The sequence below is a fragment of the Protobothrops mucrosquamatus genome, unplaced genomic scaffold (genome assembly GCF_001527695.2).
Source record: "Protobothrops mucrosquamatus isolate PMUCROS unplaced genomic scaffold, P.Mucros_1.0 scaffold413, whole genome shotgun sequence".
NCBI lineage: Eukaryota > Metazoa > Chordata > Lepidosauria > Squamata > Viperidae > Protobothrops > Protobothrops mucrosquamatus.
Window position 1 is genome coordinate 651,010 of NW_015386742.1, and position 21,339 is coordinate 672,348.

General features: G+C 37.9%; 2 protein-coding genes across 2 annotated transcripts in view; one reads left to right on the forward strand and one right to left on the reverse strand.

Annotated features, from left to right (window-relative positions):
* WDR33 (WD repeat domain 33) overlaps positions 1 to 14,414 on the forward strand; it is a 65,377-nt gene extending 50,963 nt beyond the window's left edge. Inside the window, exons 12-22 of the mRNA XM_015816199.1 lie at positions 348 to 442; positions 926 to 1,012; positions 1,241 to 1,380; positions 2,387 to 2,539; positions 3,017 to 4,012; positions 6,170 to 6,272; positions 7,721 to 8,189; positions 10,457 to 10,623; positions 10,746 to 10,823; positions 11,988 to 12,173; positions 13,795 to 14,414. Coding sequence (XP_015671685.1) covers positions 348 to 442; positions 926 to 1,012; positions 1,241 to 1,380; positions 2,387 to 2,539; positions 3,017 to 4,012; positions 6,170 to 6,272; positions 7,721 to 8,189; positions 10,457 to 10,623; positions 10,746 to 10,823; positions 11,988 to 12,173; positions 13,795 to 14,018 — 2,698 coding nt within the window. The 3' untranslated portion in view covers positions 14,019 to 14,414. The remainder of the gene's footprint in view (positions 1 to 347; positions 443 to 925; positions 1,013 to 1,240; positions 1,381 to 2,386; positions 2,540 to 3,016; positions 4,013 to 6,169; positions 6,273 to 7,720; positions 8,190 to 10,456; positions 10,624 to 10,745; positions 10,824 to 11,987; positions 12,174 to 13,794) is intronic.
* Positions 14,415 to 19,389: 4,975 nt separating this feature from the next.
* SFT2D3 (SFT2 domain containing 3) lies at positions 19,390 to 20,354 on the reverse strand. The gene has a single exon (XM_015816200.2). It carries the CDS (start codon positions 20,269 to 20,271, stop codon positions 19,624 to 19,626), a length of 648 nt encoding a protein of 215 aa, XP_015671686.1. The 5' UTR covers positions 20,272 to 20,354; the 3' UTR covers positions 19,390 to 19,623.
* Positions 20,355 to 21,339: the final 985 nt, after the last annotated feature.

A 21,339-nucleotide genomic window follows, 5' to 3' on the forward strand; every position in this document is an offset into this window, starting at 1 on the left:
CTAAGAAGACAGGAAAAACATGGGATGGTGAACAAATTTCCACCATTTTTAAGTTGATTAAATACTTACTCCTCCTCCTAAGGAATATATATTTTCCATCTGCTCTATGTACAAGTAACTGATCATCCAATTCTATAAGCCATCATAGTTTGAAGTAGAAAAATGTAGAAACTATTTCCATTCCTATTGGTGTGCTTCTTGTCTTTTTCCCTGAAGGATAGCAATGACTCATCTGATGGCTAACCCTGCCTCTACAGCAGGAAAATACCTAACGGAGGAGGGGGAGGAGATTTAATCCTCATAACAGACAAAAGAGAACATATCATCATATAGTTTTATTTTGACAGCAAATTCTGGACCCGGAATCGACCTGGAGATAAAATGCGAGACCGATATAACTTGAACTTACTGCCAGGAATGTCAGAAGATGGAGTAGAATATGGTAGTTATTTTTGGTCTATATACCATATTATAATGGTTTACGGTAGAATTTGGATTTGGACTACGAAAACTCATTCAGATTCAAGTCATGGAAGAATCATTGGGTGATTTGGCGCCACTTACTTTCAGTCCAGTTGTTATTGGACTGGATTGTTATTGTGGAGGGAAGGTGAAAGGCCCATGGGATACCTTGAGCACATAAGGGCTATATGGCAATTCAGATTCAGAAGAGAGCATGCATGACCACAGACCCAATATTTATTCCACTCTTGTCATCTTAGTCCATCCAACATAGAATCTTGAATAGGAAACATGCATTTCTCTCTCTCTCTCTCTCTCTCTCTCTCTCTCTCTCTCTCTCTCTCTCTCTCTCTCTCTCTCTCTCTCATAACCTCAATTGATACTGATGTTATAGGAAATAAATATTTTCAACATGTTCCAAGGCAAACATGTTTCACTTCATAATTGTATTTTTTCTTTCTAGATGACCTAGAACCCAATAGCCTGGCAGTGATTCCAGGGATGGGAATTCCTGAACAATTGAAACTAGCCATGGAACAGGAACAGATGGGTAAGAGAGAAATCATGCAGAAATAATACATTTTTGGAAATCCATTACTTGAACACAGTGAAATACTACTGCTGAATGAATATGATGACATTGTATTGCCACATCTGAAGATTTTTTTCTGAATAATAGGAACTGGGGAAATTATTTCTTTATGTGTCATCTTATTTGGGTGGAAAAAAATGTAAAATGTAAAACTACAGAATTGACTGTTTCAACCTATTTTTGAAGGGAAAGATGAGACAAATGAAATTGAAATGACTATCCCAGGATTGGACTGGGGTATGGAAGAGGTAATGCAAAAGGACCAAAAGAAAGTACCACAAAAAAAAGTTCCCTATGCAAAACCAATCCCTGCCCAGTTTCAACAGGTTAGTATGCCTTAAATATTTTTATTGAAATGAGTTTACTACTTTGTCACATTATTTCACATTCCAGTACCTATTAGAATGTAAAAGACAGATGCATACTAATGAATGAACTGTTTATAATATAAAAGACCTAGAGTAGTTAAATTGAACATATGTACTTAATATGCAATATTACTGATTTAGATCAATTGTCATTAGGCCTTTAGCTTCTTATATAGACAAAATAATGCAGTGGATTTCAATTCTGAAACTTCTTTCAACATTTTTCTACCTACTTTGAAATTGTATATTTCAAAAAAAATCTTGCCTGCATTCTAAAGTATTTTATCTGTACAAAGTTTTCAGAACACACAAAATATATGGCATACAGATATTTGACAAATCCAGACTATTTTTTATTAATCGTTGCATCTGTATCCTGCCCTTTCTCTTGACAGATGAGATAGTACACATGGAGGGGGCTTCATTTTAATTTCACAAAGGCAAGCTTGAAGCTGGGTCTCCCTGATCCAAGTCCAATGCCTTAATCCCTACCCCATTATCTCAAGTCCTAGGCCTCTTTGTATCTTATAATTCTAATTAAAATTTTAAAAGAGATTGACTAGAGTTTGAGAGAAATGATGGTTTTAAATAGTAAGAATCCACATTCTTCCTCTAACTTAAGGCTGACATAATTTGGATTTTGCCAGAGTTCCCTCATCCATCATCATCCTTAGCATGGTGCCAATTTTAGAGACCCAGATACAATTTCTGTAGCAAGTACAGCCTTTGCTGCTAGAAAATAAAACAGGGAAAGTATTGCAAGATAAAATTTGTAAAGATTTGCTAATCTTCCTCTCTCTTTTTTAATTAAGGAGCCCCCGAATCACCAGAAGGCTGTAATATTTTATTTTCTTTCACTATTTTCTTCAGCATTCAGTAATACTGTACATATCTAACTTACTAATCTCAGTAGAATACATAATATCAGTATTGGTATATCCAAAGCTTTAATTATTCTATTTAGGCTTGGATGCAGAATAAAGTTCCTATCCCTTCACCAGCTGAGCCTCTGAATGATCGAAAGGAAGATCTTAAATTAGAGGAGAAAAAGAAGAGCCAAGCAGAGATAGAACAAGAAATGGCAGCACTTCAGTACACTAATCCACAGCTTCTAGAGGTATGTAAAATAAAGTAAGATTAGTCATTAGCATTCTTCAAAACATCTATATCATATTAAAGGAATGGGAAAACAGCGGTAAGGATACTGCTAGGATATACTGTGTTTACTTTGGAGGTATAACACATATAATATTTAAGCTGAAGAAAACAATTGCTATTATTTTGAGTTGATTGGATGAGAAAGTGTCCAGAAATATAGACAGAAGAACAATAGACTACTAAGCCATTAATACTTAATATATGGATAGTGCTCATTTATTTTATGTATAAATGAGTACTGTTCCTGTCAACTCCTTTTTGTTATGCTATAACATTGTAGTGTTCAGTCACATATTGTAATATCTTGTCAGTCAGATTTTTTAATTTGTTCAGTTGAAGCAACAATTAAAAATAAAAACTACAAATAGAAATAGCTGTTTTTATTTGTTCCTAACAATTTTAGGCATATGTGTAACTACATTGCTTTTTTCCACAGCAACTGAAGATTGAGAGACTTGCACAGAAGCAAGCAGAACAAAGTCAACAGCAACCTCCTCCAGGAGGACCTGTTCATGGACCCCAACATTTTCCAGGACAAGGTCCAATGTCTCAGGTACCTCAAGGATTTCAGCAAGCCCATCCACCTCAGCAGATGCCAATGAATATGCCTCAGATTGGACCACCAGGGCCACAGGGACAGTTCAGGCCTCCAGGACCTCAAGGACAAATGGGACCTCTTTCTTTACACCAAGGAGGTGGTGGACCACAAGGGTTTGTTGGTCCTCAAGGACCTCCACAAGGACTTCCAAGACCTCAAGAACTTCATGGACATCAAGGAATGCAGAGACATCCTGGTCCTCATGGGCCCATGGGCCCTCCAGGTCCACCAGGTAATACTGGACCTCAGGGTCACTTAGGCCCACAAGGACCACCTGGGCCTCAAGGTCACTTAGGTCAACAAGTTCCACCTGCACCACAAGGCCATTTAGGTCCTCAAGGGCCACCTGGTGGTCAGGGACCACCTGGCCCAAGGGGGATACAAGGACCCCATGGAGTACAGGGAGCTCAAGGGATGCAGGGTCCTGTGTCCCAAGGACCTTTGATGGGACTTAATCCAAGAGGCATGCAAGGTCCTCCAGGACGAGAGACGCAAGGTCCTGGCCCACAGGGGATGATGATGGGTCATCCACCACAAGAAATTAGAGGACCTCATGGTTTGTTGGGGCATGGCCCCCAGGAGCTCAGAGGTCCTCCACCTCAGGGTTCAATGATGGGACCTCCGCAGGAATTGCGTGGGCCACCAGGTACACAAGGACAACAAGGACCTCCACAAGCTAATATGGTAGCACCTCAAGGAAATATGCAAGGGCCACCTGGGCCTCAAGGACAACAGAATCCTTCAAGGGGGCCCCATCCTGCCCAGGGTCCTCCACCTTTCCAGCAACAGAAAACTCCCTTACTTGGTGATGGTCCTCGAGCCCCGTTTGGTCAGGTATGTATGGAAGAGGTAGTTTTTCTTGCATAATAATCTGTCAAGAAGAAAATTATATCAATTCAAAGTATATAATAAATGTATTCTATAAAGTAACTTAACTATCTGAGAGAGCAATAATTGGCTCATCAGGTCCAGTTGGAAACTGTATAAATATTGTTGTAACTTCAGTACTAACAAAGTTAACTGGAAATTAAGGGACATCGTTTAGGTTTCAAATCTCAAAATGTGGATTTTAATAATGGACTTGCAAAAATTCTATTCAGGGCTATGTAAAAGCACAGGGAATTCCAAATAATATTTTGTCTCACTGACCATGACAATACAATTTGCTGTTTTAAGCATTAAGAAAGAGAGTTAAACATCCAAAGGTTACGAAAATCCAGAACTCTGTTCTTCAAGGGTTTTCTAATATTTCAGTAGTAATTGTTTAATTTATCTATGTCCAAATGAATCATTAGTATGTTTTTAAACTTGTTCAATACCGGTAGTCCTCACTTAATGATGCTAATTGGGACCAGCAACTTCGTTGCTAAGCAATGTGATTGTAAAGTGCAGTGTCACATTACAGCAGTTGCAGCAGTTCTACTCGCCATCATTAGTTGAATCCGGTCTGGTTGCAGCACGGTCAAATGATCATCATTTGTTACTTTCCACGACTTCCCCTTTAACTTGGCTTGTTAGAGCTGGCAGTGAAATAAATGTCAATCATGTGACCATGAGACACTGCGACAATTGTAATTGCAAACCAGTTGCCAAGTGCCAATCACAGGACCATGGGGACACTGTGATGGCCCCAAGTCCAAGGAACAGCTGTTAAGTGCCCTTGTTCTGCATTATTGTAACTTCAAACAGTCACTGAACAAGGACTACCTACATTTGCATGTTGTTTGTAAAGCAGTACATTAAAAGCTTCTGTAGTTTGAAAACAATATAGGAGCTGGCATTTTTGTACTTTGTGTTATATACAGTATAGAAACATAGAGAACTGATGACAGAAAAAGATCTAGTGGTCCATTGAGTCTGCCCTTTGAATTTATTTTTTTATTTTTTTATTTCTTATTTTTATTTCTTATTTATTTTTATTTTATTATTTTTAATTTTTGTTGAATGATGGAGATCTGTTTATCCCAAGCATGTTTAAACTCAGTTGCTGATGATTGGTCCACTACCTCCACTGGAAATTGGTTCCAAGCTTACACTATTCTTTCTGTGAAGTAAATACTTTCTGACATTACATGTAGTCCTCAACTTACAACAGTTTGTTTAGTGACTATTCAAAGTTACAACAGCACTGAAAAAAGTGACTTATGACCGTTTTTCACACTTACGACTGTTGCAGCATCTCCATGGTCACATGATCAAAATTCAGACACTTGGCATCTGACTCATATTTATGACAGTTGCTTTGTCGCAGGGTCACATGATCGCCTTTTGTGTCCTTCTGACAAGCAAAATCAAAGGGGAAGCCAGATTCACTTAACAACCATGTTATTATTAACTTAACAACTGTGGTGATTAACTTAGCAACTATGGCAAGAAAGATTGTAAAATGGGCAACATTCACTTAACAACTGTCTTGCTTAGCAGTAGAAATTTTGGGCTCAATTGTGGTCGTAAGTCGAGGACTACCTGTCTCATGGATGTCTCTGATATTAAGTTGAATTTATTAAATCAATTTTAGGATTTGTTCCTCTTATTTGATTACTTGGACAGACCTGTATAAGTTGTGGAGGGAAAAGGGACACATTGATAAATTAAAAACTATCACAGGCTGCAAAAAAAATGCCTAGCACACTGACCAGCTGTTTGATGGCTAGTGGAGCTGGCAATTATTATGCTACTTATTGGTGGTGCTTGGCAGTGATCTTTGGGTGTGTGTGTGTTAATTTATTGACTTCTTCAAAAAGTGCTGGTGTGCTGCACAAGGCTGCTTGGCTTGTTGTACAGGCCAGCTCTAAAATGATGTACTGCTTGAGAACCATATTACCTTGTTGCATTATTCAAGAACAAGAAAAATAACTTCACTTTATTGTGACAGTATTTGTTTACACAAACCCATACAGAATTAGGCAGTAGTGCTTATGGTGCTTATAAAATAGCATATATAAGTTAAAATTCTTGTTTCATTTCATCTCACTTAAATTAAACTTACAGGAAGGACAGAATCCTGGTCCTCCACCATTGATACCAGGATTGGGGCAGCATGGAGGACCAGGTCGTCATGGCCCTCACAACCAAGGATCTGTTTCTAATAAAGGTAATGAAACACATGATTGGATCAGAATGGATGACCAAAGCATTTCTAAAGTCTTATAGTAGGCGGCAGTAAATGACCTAGATTGTTCATATAATTTTCAAAACGATGAAAACTAATATATTGGTGCTTTTTGTGCGTATTCAAGGATATTCAAACATACAATATTTTTAATTGTGACCAGAAGTGTAGCAAAACTAATGATGCAAATACTTAAATTAGTGTTTCAACTAACTAGCTCTGAGCAATAATTGAACAGCAGGATTATGAAGGAAATTGTCTTCTGGAAAGCCTCTGACAACAACATTTTATTATAATATCTCAATTACAACACATAATAAATGATGATAGGACAATAAGGTAACCAATAGAATGAAATAAATGAATATGGTATAGGATATGTTTAAAGAAAAGTATTCCCATTATTTCAGTAAGAGATGTTGTGTGTGATTCTAACTCAGGTAGCTTAATTGGTCATATAACATGCATTGTAGCAGAAGTTTAATTGTGAATTGTGATTCCCTGGGGGGTTGGGAGCAAAGGTGAGCATGGTTCTAGTGGCCTTCACTGAGTTGATTGCATTAGAGTCTAATAGGTGTCTTGGATGCAGTCTCAAAACAACTGGAGCACCACTTGAACACTGTATGCATTGACAAATTCATCAGTCAATTGCTAAAGGCAGCTTTATTTTTATCCTAAATATATCTACTTTGTAAGATTTTGAGAAACAGACAGAATCATACGTAGCTTTTTGTCAATCCTTCAAAGCAGTCCAAAGCAGAAAACCAAAATCATAAATACTAATGCTACTTCTATTGTAAGATTGTCATAACAAAATCATGCAAGTCTGAAAGTGCTCCCACTTTTCATTCCTCAAAACGAGGAGAGTTAATTCTGAGATACTTTCTCAAATTACATTTCTGATGTGGTATCAGATTTTATTTATCAGACTATTGTCTAGGCCAGGGGTCTCCAACCTGTGGGCTGTGGACCGGTACCAGGCCATGGCCTCTTGGCCACTGGGCCGCAGGAATGGCTGGTGAGTGCGCGCACATGTATGCGCACCCCCACTCGGCTAGCGCTGCCATGCAGGTGCTAGCAGCCCCGTTTGCACATGCGCGGGGGCGTTAGGTCTGCCACCAGCATCACACAGGCTCTAGCGGCCCACTTGCTCATGTGCACAGGCGCTTGCACTACCGCCGTGTGTGCACCTGTTTGCGCATACGCACATATACACACACCTGCTCCTCCCTTTCCCTCTGGGCCATCAACCCGGAAAGGTTGGGGAGCTCTGGTCTAGGCTGCAGTTCTTCCTCCTGTCTCAAGGTTATTCTCCTCCTATTACACTTGCCTTTAATAGCTGAAAGTTTTTTCATAAAACTGCAAAAATACACGTTTAGTGGATTGAAAAAATATTTTAAATATTTCAGATATTTTTCATTTATTTTAAGGTGATTCGCGTGGTCCACCAAACCATCAAGTTGGCCCACTCTCAGAAAGGCGACATGACCAGAATAGTGGTGGCCCAGATCACGGTCCTGAAAGAGGTCCCTTCCGAGGTGGTCAAGAATGGAATGATGGTAGAGACAGTAGGGGTATGCAAGACAGGAGGGCACCTCATTCAGATTTCCATGAAGACTTTGATCGAACAGATGAATTTCGTGAAGACTTTCATCCAGACAAGCGATTTGGGCACCGTTTACGTGAATTTGAGGGAAGAGGAGGTCCACCTCAAGAAGAGAAATGGAGAAGAAGTGGTCCAGGCCCTCCTTTCCTTCCTGATCACAGGGAATTCAATGAAGGAGATAGTAGGGGTCCAAACCGTGGACCTCCTGGGTCATGGGATGGACGGAGATCTTCAGATGAGCGATTCTCTCATGATCCAGAGGAAACACGATATCGAGGAAGAAGAGATGAAAAGTAAGAATTCTAATAATTTTATTAATTGAAAATTAGGCAAAGTATTCTTTCTTGTTTCATATTTAAAGAAAAGTATTTAATTCTAATAATAAATCAGCTAATTTAAATATTTGTACATATTTAAATTCTTATGCATGTGTCTTATCAAATCATTATTAAAACAAAGTTATAAAAATGGTTTTGTACAGCACTTATATCTTAGTATTTATTTCTGTAGACACCAAATAAAGGAATTGGGAACCAGATTTATTAGGAATACAGATCAGTCCCTTTGGTTAGAATGCAAAGAACTATTTTAACTTAAAGTTAAAGGCCTAACAATCAGACCTTTGATTCTTTAATCTGTAACACTCCTCCCTTTCTCTGTTAATGAAGTTGTACTAGCTGAATTTTGTAGAGTTCATAGTGGAAAAAAATGTGCAGTTAAACTGGTATCAGGCTGAAGGTTCTCCTTCAAACTACATTGTTAATGGCATATGTAAGTTTAAATTACAAATAGACTTTAGAATAAATCATTTTGAAAAAATGCTTCCCTGAAATATTTTCTTGATTTTGAGTTGACTATAGATACATAAATAAAAATAATGCCATTACCAATAATTCAGCATTATAAACAATCCTATCTTCAGAATGTCGGAAAAAATGACCTCACTGAAATATTTACTTAAGTATAAACTGTACTCCTGTAGATATTGAGCTATATTTTATTAAAATCTGAATACTAAAATAGAAACATTTGTTTACAGCTTCGTAATGAAAAAAATATAATGACTGAAGCTTTAAGGTTTCTTTGTACATTTTTTTCCATAGTTCCTCTCTGAAACAGCTGGCAAGATTTAGGTTTACTAAGTGTATCAGTTCTAATAAGTGTCTCAGTTCTAACCACTGCAAGCTTTAATTCTTTAATATAAGAAATGGAATACCAATTAAGTTAGATAATATTGTTAACTGAGTTTAGTTCAAATAAAAAGTTCTTGCATATGAAATAGCAACTTTTATACTATTGCTCTGTTGCACTGCTTCATACTTATACTGTTGCAGAATTAGTAGAATACATTATAAAACAGAAATAATTGGATTATCTTGTTCCCAGTTCTTATAGAAGTCAAGATATTTTATGTTTTCCCCTAATTTTTTTTCAACATTCACTCATTTAATTTCTTTTAGGCATACAGGAACAAATTAAGGAATGCAGATTCAGAAACAAATAGAAACTTGGTGTTTGTGTTAGTAGCTACTACATAGTAACTCTTACATATTCTGTTTGATGTTGTGGCCTCCCTAAGATCTTGCACAGTGCTCTGAGTAGATTTATGTTTGAACTGTTCATTTTGCCAAGTGCTTTGGTTCACATGTGTATAGAAATCATGTTATGAGGTTCCAAGCTATGCAACAAGAAACCTGTAGCCTACAGCTACTTTTTCACTTTAGTTTCACTCAACTTTCATGAAGCTGAGTATTCAAAAATTCACTTCTCTCTCTATACAACAATTTTTACTGATACAAACAAGGTATGGTTGGCCTCAATGATACTTTGCTAATTTTGAATCTGGTTTGCAGTTCAGTTGCCATTATTCATCAACAGATAACCCACTATAATTCTTATCTGTAATTTGCTTTTTTTATTAATCAGTCATAATACTGAACCTTTTTTTCCCTAATAGGCAGTATGGTACCACAGTGGCCTTTCTTGTGATAATGAACGTCAGAGGCTAATAAAACTGCAATTAAGACACAAAAAAGGGGAGCATAATACAAATGGAGTTTGAATGTTCACAATTTGAATCCATTTTCAATAAGTTCTTTGCTGTAAATAGAAATTAGGAAATCCCCAAATGAGATTTAAAAGAATGTTAAGGATAAGCTTGTCCCCTTTCCTCCATGGATAGATTAATTATTTACACTTTGTCCAGAGTTTTCAAACTCATGAGTATTTCATAAATTTTATATCATATATGAATGTATTCAATTTGATTAGTTAATTGATTGGAACTCGTATGAGCAAACACATTTGTTGTTGCAAAGTCACTTTGTGACTTTAACAAAAGTTCTGATTTCTGTCAAAGAATAAAAGTAAATAGTTGTTAATATCTACATTTGATTTTAGCCAAAAGGTTGAGAAGCCTTTCCAGTTTAATAATGTCATTCTGTGTAACAATTGTAGTGTTTCAAAGTTTATTTTGTAAAGAAATTAAAATTTTAATTGAACATAATCTTGACAGCATGAACTTCTACATAAGGCAATATTCCTACTTTGTTTGCTGAAGCTTTAGGAGAGGCACACCCTCAAGGCATGAAGGCCGAGGACCAAGAGGAAGAGACAGTTTTCCTGGACCTGATGATTTTGTGCCAGAAGAAAAATTTGACTCGTCAGAGGAAAATGCAAGGGGAAGAGATCACAGTGGTCGGGGAAGAGGTCGGGGTACTCCAAGAGGTATAGTTCATGTTCAGTTGAAAATAACATATGATATGGTTCACATTATTCTAAGCCTTTTTTGTACTTTGTATTACAGTACTGTGCACTGTAATATCCCATATCTGTTTTTTTTAATGTAGGAGGACGAAAAGGTCTCCTTCCCACTCCAGATGAATTTCCTCATTTTGAAAGCCGAATGGATGGAAATCGAGAACCAGGTGAAAATTTTAAATTTGTGCTAGACTTGAGCACTATTGAATACTAGTGTTCATGCACTATTTTCCACTTGCTTGGAAGTAATGCTGCTTTCACATACTTGATTTGAAAGGCAAATGCTATGCTATATCTCTTGCCTCCTTTCACTTACCAAAAGCTAGGCAATCTGCTTAGATCATTCTAAAAAGTTTCTACCTTGCACTTTCGAGTTCTGCTTCAGATTTCCATAAAGAGCTATCAGTCATTTCAGTTTACTTTTAAAAAGTTAAACAATATATTTTATTTCACTCTATCCCTTTTGACATCCAAATAGCTTGCTTTCCCTGTACTTGGAGTCATAAAGACAAGAAATATATTTCACTTTATTGTTTCCCTTATAACTTTTTGAAAGACCAATCACCAATTATAAAAAGTGTTGGGTTTCAGTAATTATAGTTAAATAAGGATCAAGCCTTGGTGCTATTGTTCACGTAGACTCCCCTTACATTTCTGAATGACCTATAGAACTTTCCAAAGAAATTTTATTATTTTCCATCAAAAAAAAACAATCATAACATAAGTAAACACAATAACAAATAAAAGCCCCCCACCCCCACCCCCCCGGACTTCCCAAACCTAATCCCAGGATAATATTCATATAAAAGTAAACAAATACTAATATCTCTAACTCCACAAAATATCTTGATCTACATGAAAAGATAAAAAGAGTAAGAAAATCTAAAAACCTAAATTATATTCTACCACTCTATGCTTCTTTTGAATATAAACAATCCATCTTCTCCATATTGATAAGAATTGTTCATTCGAATGATTCTTCAAATAAGCCGAAATCTTTGCCATTTCAGCAAGACACGAAACTTTCAATCTCCAGTCTCCCATTGTAGGCAGAATTGGACTTAGAACTTCTGATAACATTGTCAGCATACCAAAATTCATAAAAAGTGAAAGGGAGCAAATACTTTTTCAAATAATTGTGTGTGTGCATGTGTAATTAAGAGTTGATAATAAATGATGATATCTAATTGACAGGAATTTAAGGCATGCATCTCTGTCACACTGTCTGGGTTTGGTTTGGTTTTTAATAAAAAAGTTTACAGAAAAATTTCTACTATGAAATTATTTACTTGGACTAAATTTCTCACTTCATTGTCTTTTGTCATGATCAGGTCCCCGCCAAGACCATCCTTCTCACGATGGACATTCTCCTGCAAATCGAGAACGTTCTTCCTCACTGCAAGGAATGGATATGGCCTCACTACCACCCCGCAAACGTCCTTGGCATGATGGACCGGGAACCTCTGACCACAGAGAAATGGAAATGCAAGCTGGGCATCCAGAGGAAAGAGGAAAAGGTAAATTACAGTTCTTTGAGAGATTGAGTAGTATCGTATATACTAACATATAATATGTGGATAAGCCACCCTTCAAATTCTTAACCAAAATGCCATGAAAATGCACCATCTGCAGATAAACCAACTCTCAAAATTCCCATTGTTTTCATTTTCACTATTGGCTTATTTCAGGTGGTGCATTTTTCATGATATTTTGATTAAAATTTCAGGGTTGACTTATTAGCAAATGTATATGGGATATATGGATACTTTTAAAAAGTATGGTATTACCATATATACTCATGGATAGACCCATCTACATAGAAGCCAAACCAATTTTGGGATTACATTTTGGCACCTAAAATCTCAGCTTATCCTTGAGTATATATAGTAAATGACAAATTGAGAAATGCTGGGAATGAGAGCTAGTTTGGTCTAGTGATTAAGGCACCAGGCTAGAAAGCAATTTACCATGAGTTCAAGTCCCGCTAGGTACCTTGGACCAGACACTCTCCCAATCCAACCCTCCTCACAAGGTTATTGTGGGGAAAATAGAACAAGGAAGGTATATTGAATATGTTCACCACTTTTAGTTATTTGTAAAAAATAATAAGGAGACATAAATAAAAAATAAAATAAAAATGAATCTTAAGAAAAATATTTAAAAACTATTACCTATTTTCTTTTTATTCTTTTTTAAAATTAAATCCATATTTAAACATTTGGGACTGCAAAACAATTTATTCTTACCACTTCACTCCAATTTAGATTTATCTAAATAAATGAAAGTAAATTATATTTAATTATTTCAGAAACTATCTCTCAGGGGTTCCCTAGGATTGATGCAATGACCAAATAAAAACCTTGTTACTGTAGTCTGCTTCTGTATCACTTTTTGTTCCTATTCCTTCATTGCTTAGCCTCTATTTTTCCTCTGAAAGTATTTACTTTTGAGGCTGAGAATATAAAAATCAGAGTCATTCCCCACAAAATAATAGATTTCATACTGATCCATAATAAATATATTAAAAATCGGTAAAGCCAAAAAAATCCCTGTTTATCTCATACAGATAACATTACCTGGAAAATTAAAACCCTGGAACTACCCAGTCTAACTGCCATGTATATTCTTTATTATAAATTAAATATAGCATTAAAAAGGGGAGGAGGGATCTCCCTAGTATCACTGTTGCAGCACATTGAAGAAGCAGGTGTTTATAGCAGTTTCCTTGGTTTTTCATACTGTGCTAGAAATACCAATAACTGGGAAGGGTTGATGAAAATAAAATGTTGAGGGACATTCAAATAAAAAGCTAAGACAGGTGATGCTACCCATGCTGGCCATTAGTTTGAAAGATGCCATTAAATAGTGTATATCTTCTTTAATTTCCAAAGATTGTGATCTGACAAGGCATGTTGTACATCTTTCTTCAATAGCTACAAATTATAAATATATTTATTAGCCAGTACAGTAGGACTGTATCAATAACTTTTAAAAAAAAAATTGTCTCTGTCTTTCTCATTTAAATACACACACAAAGATTCTGGGGTGGTAAAAAACGTGAGATGACATTCTTTGTATTTTCTGTCAGAAAGATAACAATAACATGATCTAATTTCAGTTTGCCCTTTTTTATTGTAGGACGTGGAAAATCGGGACTTTCACAGAGAATGTCAAAATCTGGAAGATCCAGTTCTTTGGATAGAGAGCACCATGATGGATATCATAGAGAAGAATTTGGAGGACCTCCAGGAAACAATCCTTCTAGAGGAGGAAGAAGTGGGAGTAACTGGGGAAGAGGAAGTAACATGAATTCAAGCCAGTCAAGGCGAGGAGGTTCTAGAGGTGGAGGAAGGGGTCGATAGAAGTGGACATGACTGGGAAAAAAAATCCCAGTCTTTCCACTTGTTGCAGAATCATTGCAAAAATAATTCTGCAATCCTACAAACATGGACTCTAGATGGAGATAAGTGATTGTTCATTAGTTCCTAAGGTCTTTTCCAACATTAAATACCAGCTAATAATACCATCACAACAATCTTTGTTTCATTTCCATACCATCCCAATTCCTTGTCATATCCATATTTCTTAAATTGATATCTGAAGATAAAGCTGGGTGTTTTTGTTTTTCTTTTTAGTGATGTGAGATATTGAACACATCCAGATTTCAGTTCATGTCAAGAACTTGTTTCTATATGTACAGTTGTCAGGAAAAGTTAAAGTTGTTTTTGTATGAATACAGAATGCAATTTGTCCAAAAATTAACAAGAGTGTGTGATTTTTCTATACACGTTTTCACATATCATAGAGGAACTGTCTCCTAAAATTTCTATGGACATATTCTGTGTTGGATACGTGCACTGCCACAGAACTAGCTATCACAGTTACTTACACAAAATTTTTAAGCCTCACATGTTCAGTTAGCATGTTATAAAAATATATAAATGAAAGTAACTTTTGTTAATTACTAGGAATGTCTTTCCCTTCCGTAACCAGAACGAGCAGAAAAGTTTAATGTACAGATTCCCTGAGTACTTCTTGGTCCATAGAGTGAGATATTTGTATATGGTACAATAAGGACTTATAGTTAAAACATATGAACATTGTTCTGTGATCTGTTAATTAATGATCAGTTCTGATTTATTCAGAAAAACATCCCAATATTCTGCCATCTGACCACTTTGAAATGCAATGGAAGACCTCAAATAAGAAAGAAATGTAGCTAACCCCTAATGAAAACCTTTGAAGAATCTGAATGGGCTTCTAAATTGAAGACTTGAATTTGTTGTTTCTGAAGCTATAATTTAACCAAACCATTTAACATTATTTTTTAAAATAGATGAACATAGCTTCAGAAATATCAAGAAAGAATACCTAACTATAGTCTGAATACCTAGACATAACCTTAAAAAGCCTTTACATATTTTCCATATTTTTCTTAAAGGTGTAAGTACCGTTTCTTTCCATTATAGTACTGTATCTGTTTTACATTTATTTTACAATAAAATGTCCTCAGTTGAGATGTTTATTATCCAGTATTCTGATTCTGAGACAATTTAAGCTTTATTTATCAAAAATTGGTTTTACACATCACAATATGTTTTGTTTTGTTTTGCTTAGCATGATGTGCGAATCCATCATGATTTGGCATAAAAACAAGGCAGATAACTAGCCTAATATATATGATAGGATTTATTATAAAATGTATAAACAATTGCAGCCTAGAAATTTCTATATGTTGTGTACATAGATGTTGAGCCATTAAAAGATCAATATGATTTAGGTAAGACATTAATTTAAAAACCTAGCCTTGATAAGAATTTAAAATATTTTAGGGTCAGCTGTACAGTAAGCCAACCAACTTATTCAAAACACAATGAACAAGGCAATCATTCTCATTAGAAGTATGCAAAACAGGCATATTTCTTCATTTTTGCAAGTCGTAAGAGTCACAAAATCAAACCAATGTTTGATACCTACACACCACTTATTAGTTACAGTTAAAGAAAAGTGAATTAAGCCACCTTGTAAAGGACTCTTAAATGTTTTTCTTTGAGGAAAAATGACAAATTATACAAGTTTGTATAGAACAAGTACATATGATGTACAGATATTTCTCCATTTTGGGTAGATAAATTATAAAGCCTATTCTATTTTGAATATTTTTGACTTTTCCTTACCAAGTAGAGGACATCAGTTAGCTTTGGGAATACCTATTCCTGTTCAGAAATAAATTTGTCTCACCGCTGTAATGACAAATTCAGCAGGATAGACTGCATTAATTTAAACAAGCTTAAAGTAAGGAGTAAACAAGCACAGACTAATAAAAAAGCAGGATGGTACCTTTTTTTTAAACTTGTTTTCCTGTCTTCACTATAGTTAAGAAGTCTAAATTCTGGGGTCTAGGCTAGGGCAACTCACTGGCCAACATGCTGCCACCAGCTTGCCACCTCCACACAATGCATGGTGAGCAGACGGAGGGAGAGCCAGGTGACCAGGTGGGCAGAGCATGGTGGGGTGGGTGGAGGGGAGCTGGCAGCCAAGGTCTTCCCATTTTCATATGCCCTGCTGCTGCCACCTTGGCAGTGGCTCCAAGCCTGGCTTAGCAGTGGCAGTTTTGAGCACAGTGCGGCAGCAGCTGAGGCCAGCGTGGCAGTGAGTGTGTGAATATGGGGAGCTCCCAGCCACTGCCGTCTCCCCACTGGCTGCCCTGATGGCTCTGAGCTCTGCCTAGCTCAGGGGTAGGCAACCTCGGCTCTTTTATGACTCATGGACTTCAACTCCCAGAATTCCTGAGTCAGCATAGCTGACTCAGGAATTCTGGGAATTGAAGTCCATGAATCATAAAAGAGCCGAGGTTGCCTATCCCTGGCCTAGCTGCTCACTTGGGTCTCCCTCTGGCTGCCAGCCAGACAACTGTGGCAAGTTGTCACCACAGATAGTTGGCTATGTGGAGTTTTTTTTCCTGTGGCAAGTTTTGCTTTTCAGATTTATTTCATGAATATAATGATCTCTCATTTTTCTTGCCCTAAACCAGCAGATATAAAACCTATTTTCATTCCAATGAAAAAATAACAGATCAAATTTAATATTAAGAAAATATAGAAAATAGTAAAAGTACATTTTAAATGAATTCTTGATGAATCCCAAGGGTTGAACATCACAGAAAAGTAGTTATCCTCATATGTGCAGGAATTTAAATAGTGAATGAAAATTTTTTTAGTAAATTGGTAATTTGGCACAACATACTTCCACGTTCTTTGAACTCAACATAAAAAGTAAAAATCCATCACAATTTTAGACATTCTATTGAACGTTTTTAAAATAACATTTTCCCCCATATGTCACACTAGGGAATAGAACAGCCTTTCTGAACTGGAGTTCTACAGAACTCTTAAGGTTGAAGTTGTAACAGTTCTGTGAGAGACTGTAACTTATTTTTTTTTTAAAAAAAAACTTTGTATATCACAATCCTAGCATTTGCAATAATGGGAATTTTTATGTCACAACTCAGCTGCTGACCTGCCAGTTTGCTGTTGTAAAAGTTGTAAAATTGAATTGTACAGGTTAGAAGTGAATTGTATTGTGATGATGATGATGATAATAATAATAGTAGTAGTAGTAGTAGTAGTAGTAGTAGTAAAGTCTAGTCCAACCCCCTGCTCAGGCAGGAAACCCTATACCATTTCTTCTTAAAAACTTCCAGTGTTGGAGCATTCACCGCTTCTGGAGGCAGGTTGTTCCACTGGTTAATTGTTCTGATGGTTTTGCATTTTTTATCATTTTTATGCAGGAGTTCCTTGAGACCATTTCAAGAGTTCTTCCAGAATAAAAAACTGAGAAAAGCTGAAATAGAATAATATACTCCAAGTCTGTAGACTAATTTGTATAGTACAAATACATTTGGGTTGCAATCCTAGTCATTTTGGGGGGGCATAAGCCTCACTTTAGAAAGGATTGCAAAGTTTATTTTATTGTACTTCTGAGACTTCTTCAAATAATATTTTAAATGATTGCATGAAAATTTGTTCCACATTTAAATATTTAGCAACTTTTTGATTTACAACTATTTTCTATTGCATGACATATGCTATCACAAATCACTGACTCAAACACCAATTTAAATTAAAAAGTACCATTTTATTAATCTGTAACTCACTACTTGATCCCTTCTTAATGCACGAATGTGGAAGTGCCACTAGACTTAGCAAGACTTGTTTTTGAATAAATTGTCTAGGGTGGAGCTCTGTAGATTTCTGGGGGGCTTAAATATAAGCATTTGCTTACAAGTTGTTCCTTTCATTAATAAAACATCTATGACATAAGACCTTTCTTATTCAATAATAGGCATTTGGACAGTTATTGCATGTATGTAACATGTTAGAAATTATTTTCTAGAATGTGCTAGTTCGTTAAGCATTTGAGTTTGAATTTTAAACATACTTCCCTAGATATAATGCTTTTGACTTTAGAGAATACAACACGTAAGAGGTATGCTTTACGGGCTACAATGTGAAGAATGTACATTTGCACTGGAAAATTGTGACACCAACTCTGAATTTATGTAGTTTGTAGATGTAGTAACAAGGCAAACTGGGTTGTTCTTACACTTTTAATGCAGGACAATTAAAGCAAAATAACTCATAGATTCATCTAGGTCCATTTCTCCTGCTGATTGTCCCTCAGGAAAAAAACAATCACTTGCCCTAATTTGGATTTGGGGCAAATTTTTCAGATAACCAGATCCAGACCCAGCTGAAACCTAGGAGGGGGCTGGTAGGAAAGCAAGAGAGGAAAGTCTTGTACAGGGCAGCCCTCTCCTGCTGATGTTGTGCTGGCAGCGGATTTAAAGAGTTCAGAGGCTGCTCAGTAGGAAAGCTCTCCTGTTTAATTGGGCAACCTTCTCCCACATGCAGATAATATGCCTGGAACAAAGGTTTGGTGTATCTTTCAAGTTCCCCAAAAGATAGGTCACAGGCACCAAGATACTTTGTACCTCTGACTAGTCCATCAGTAACCTCTGACTATCATTCTAGCACTCTTGAAAGATGTGAAGAGGGAAGGAGAACTACATGAAACAAGAAATACAGCAAGGTAAAGTGAGAGACAGCATGAGGGAGAGAGAGTTGACACTAGTGATTTTTTTTTTCTTCAAGCTGTTCAGAAATACATTACAGGTGCAAAAGCATTGTTGGAATGCAGAAGAGTAGCATAAAGTAAAGGGGATGGGAATGATCAACAAGGCAAAACTCTTTGAGAAATGGGATTCCAGAACATATACAGAAAACCTCTTCATGTGTATGGCTTTACATGCTAATTTCACCATACAGATAATATTCTAAAAGAACAAATTATATACCTAACCTCATCTAACCCAAGTCTGTTCTGTGGTCCAGGACAAAAGGGCAGTACCACTGACTGGAATGGAGAAGTGGTAATCACAGCAGTCCAAAGGCTAATAGCACCATCAATTAAATTGTTGACAAAAGCATCCTAATCACATCCACCCCAAAATTGTGTCAGAAGAGGGCAAACGCTTCAATAACGAATAAGTAAAGGAAATGTTAAGCTGCCTCTCCTATAGCCTGAGAGTAAGAGAAATCGTGAGACTATAAATTTTAAAAATGGTTAACGGGGCACGTTTGTGCAATGGCTGGAGGAACACACATACTCTACAAAACCTTCGGCTCCTTCTACCTGCCAGTGTAGGCAGTTCAGTTTTAAGTCACATCTTTTATTTTATTAGTACTTCTTAGGAGTCAAACAGCCACAGTGAGGCAACTGAATTATCTCGTCTTTTGTCTCCTGGAATTCACCAAGTAGACGCAGAAAAAACTTTCTATTCAAGGACTCCTGGGATTCAGCCTGCATATCCTACTCTCCGCGTTACTTTGAAAAGCGGCCCGGGGTGCCTCCTCGGGGAGCAGTCTTCCCAAGCCTGGGAGTTGGGACTTCCGACGACAGGTTAACTCACACTGGAAGAGCTTTAGAAACACTTCGTCGCACGAAGCTACCCAGGAAGCTGCTGACATAGCGCAACCCGGCAGTACCGCCAGGTAAGGCGGAAAACAAGTAGGCGGCTCCGGCTCCCAGCTGGACCACAGCTCCCAGCACCGTGAGCAGCGTACTTCGGAGCCCGAGAGCAGCGTACAGAGTTCCGCCCACGGAGCCCAAATACAGGATGGCCAGGCCGCGCCGGTCAGGATCGCCCAGTAAGCGACTCGGGCCCTGCAAGAAACCAGCGGCTCCCAACGCAAAGGCCGAGCCCAAGGACCAGAGCAGTGCAAACTTCCGGAGCAGCAGGAGCGAGCCATAAAGCGCGGCCAGGCCGAAACACAACGCAGCCAGCAGCAGACACAGGGCACTTCCCACCAGTCTCTGCCAACGGGACACCCTTGTCGGTAGCCACGGATCCGGCTCCGGGTCGGCCGACGACGACCACGTTCCGGTCGCGGGGAAAGGGTTCATGCGCCGCAGCCAGACGCCCAAGCCCGAGCCCGTTTCTTCTGCCTCGTCCTGAGGAGGCGTCTGAGGAACGGACAAAACCGTCGAGCCACTGCCGCCGCCGCCCTTGGACTGAGCTAAATATTCCTGCAGTTGTCGGTTCAGATCTGCCATCTTGACGAGCAGTCTCGGGAACAGGCGGGAGGCGAAGACAGTAGATGGACGAGGCGGCTACTCTTCGGCCCGGTGCTTCTGTAACTGTGGGACGCAGCCGCCTCCGCAAAGCATCCCTGCTAAGCAAGACGGTCGGCCATCTTGGTTTGGTCTATTTAAAAAAAAATCAGGCACCAACTTCAAACACGTGATTTTCGTTCAGGCAACTGCTTGCGTGCGTTCATACAAAGGTTCAGATGGGCGGAGAACGAATTTGCGCAGGTAGTCCTGCCCCCGCCACTCTCCCACTTCCTCGCGGGCGCTTGAACGAGAATTTTCTAGACCAGGAGTAGGCAATCTTGGCTTTTATGACTCGTGGACTTCAACTCCCAGAATTCCTGAGCCTGCAAGGCGGGCTCAGGAATTCTGGGAGTTGAAGTCCACGTGTCATAAAAGAGCCACGGTTGGCTACTCCTGGTCTAGACGCCCTTTATCTCATCCTTCCGGCTTCAAAGACATCAACTGCGCATTCGCAGAAGGCAGGAGAAACGGGGGCAGTGCTTCAGTACTGTACATTCGCGGGAAAAGATGTGATGGCCCTGTTTGGCTCTCGGTTGGCAATTGCTAGGAAAAGGGCAGAACTTGGAACTAGTAGTGAGTCTGGGCACTTTGTACAATGCTCTAAGATGTACAATGCTCTAAGATTGTTGTGCTGCTTGTTGATGATGTCAGATTACTTCACTATTACTCCATAGCAGGAACATAATGGCCCCAGAGTAGGGGTTCTTTTCATTTTGATCATTACTTCATAATTTCAAAGTAAGAGGACAAAAAGACCTGAAAGACCACGTTAGGGACAAACGGTCATGGAAAAAAATCTGTGTGGTCACTAGGAACTTAAAATGACTTGTTGGCAAATAATCAGTAATCAAAGGGACAAAAATTGGTGATCATTTCCCATTAGTAGTACATCTGTGGTGAGCATATTTTCTCTGGTGCATCAACATTCAAAATAAAGCATTAGCAATTAAGCAGATCTACCTGTAATTTCAAGCATTACCCCAAAACCTTTCACCATGTTTGCTGCTG

Coding starts and splice junctions, on each gene's coding strand:
- SFT2D3 (XM_015816200.2), bottom strand. CDS start 20,271: ATGGCAGATCTGAACCGACAACTGCAGGAATATTTAGCTCAGTCCAAG.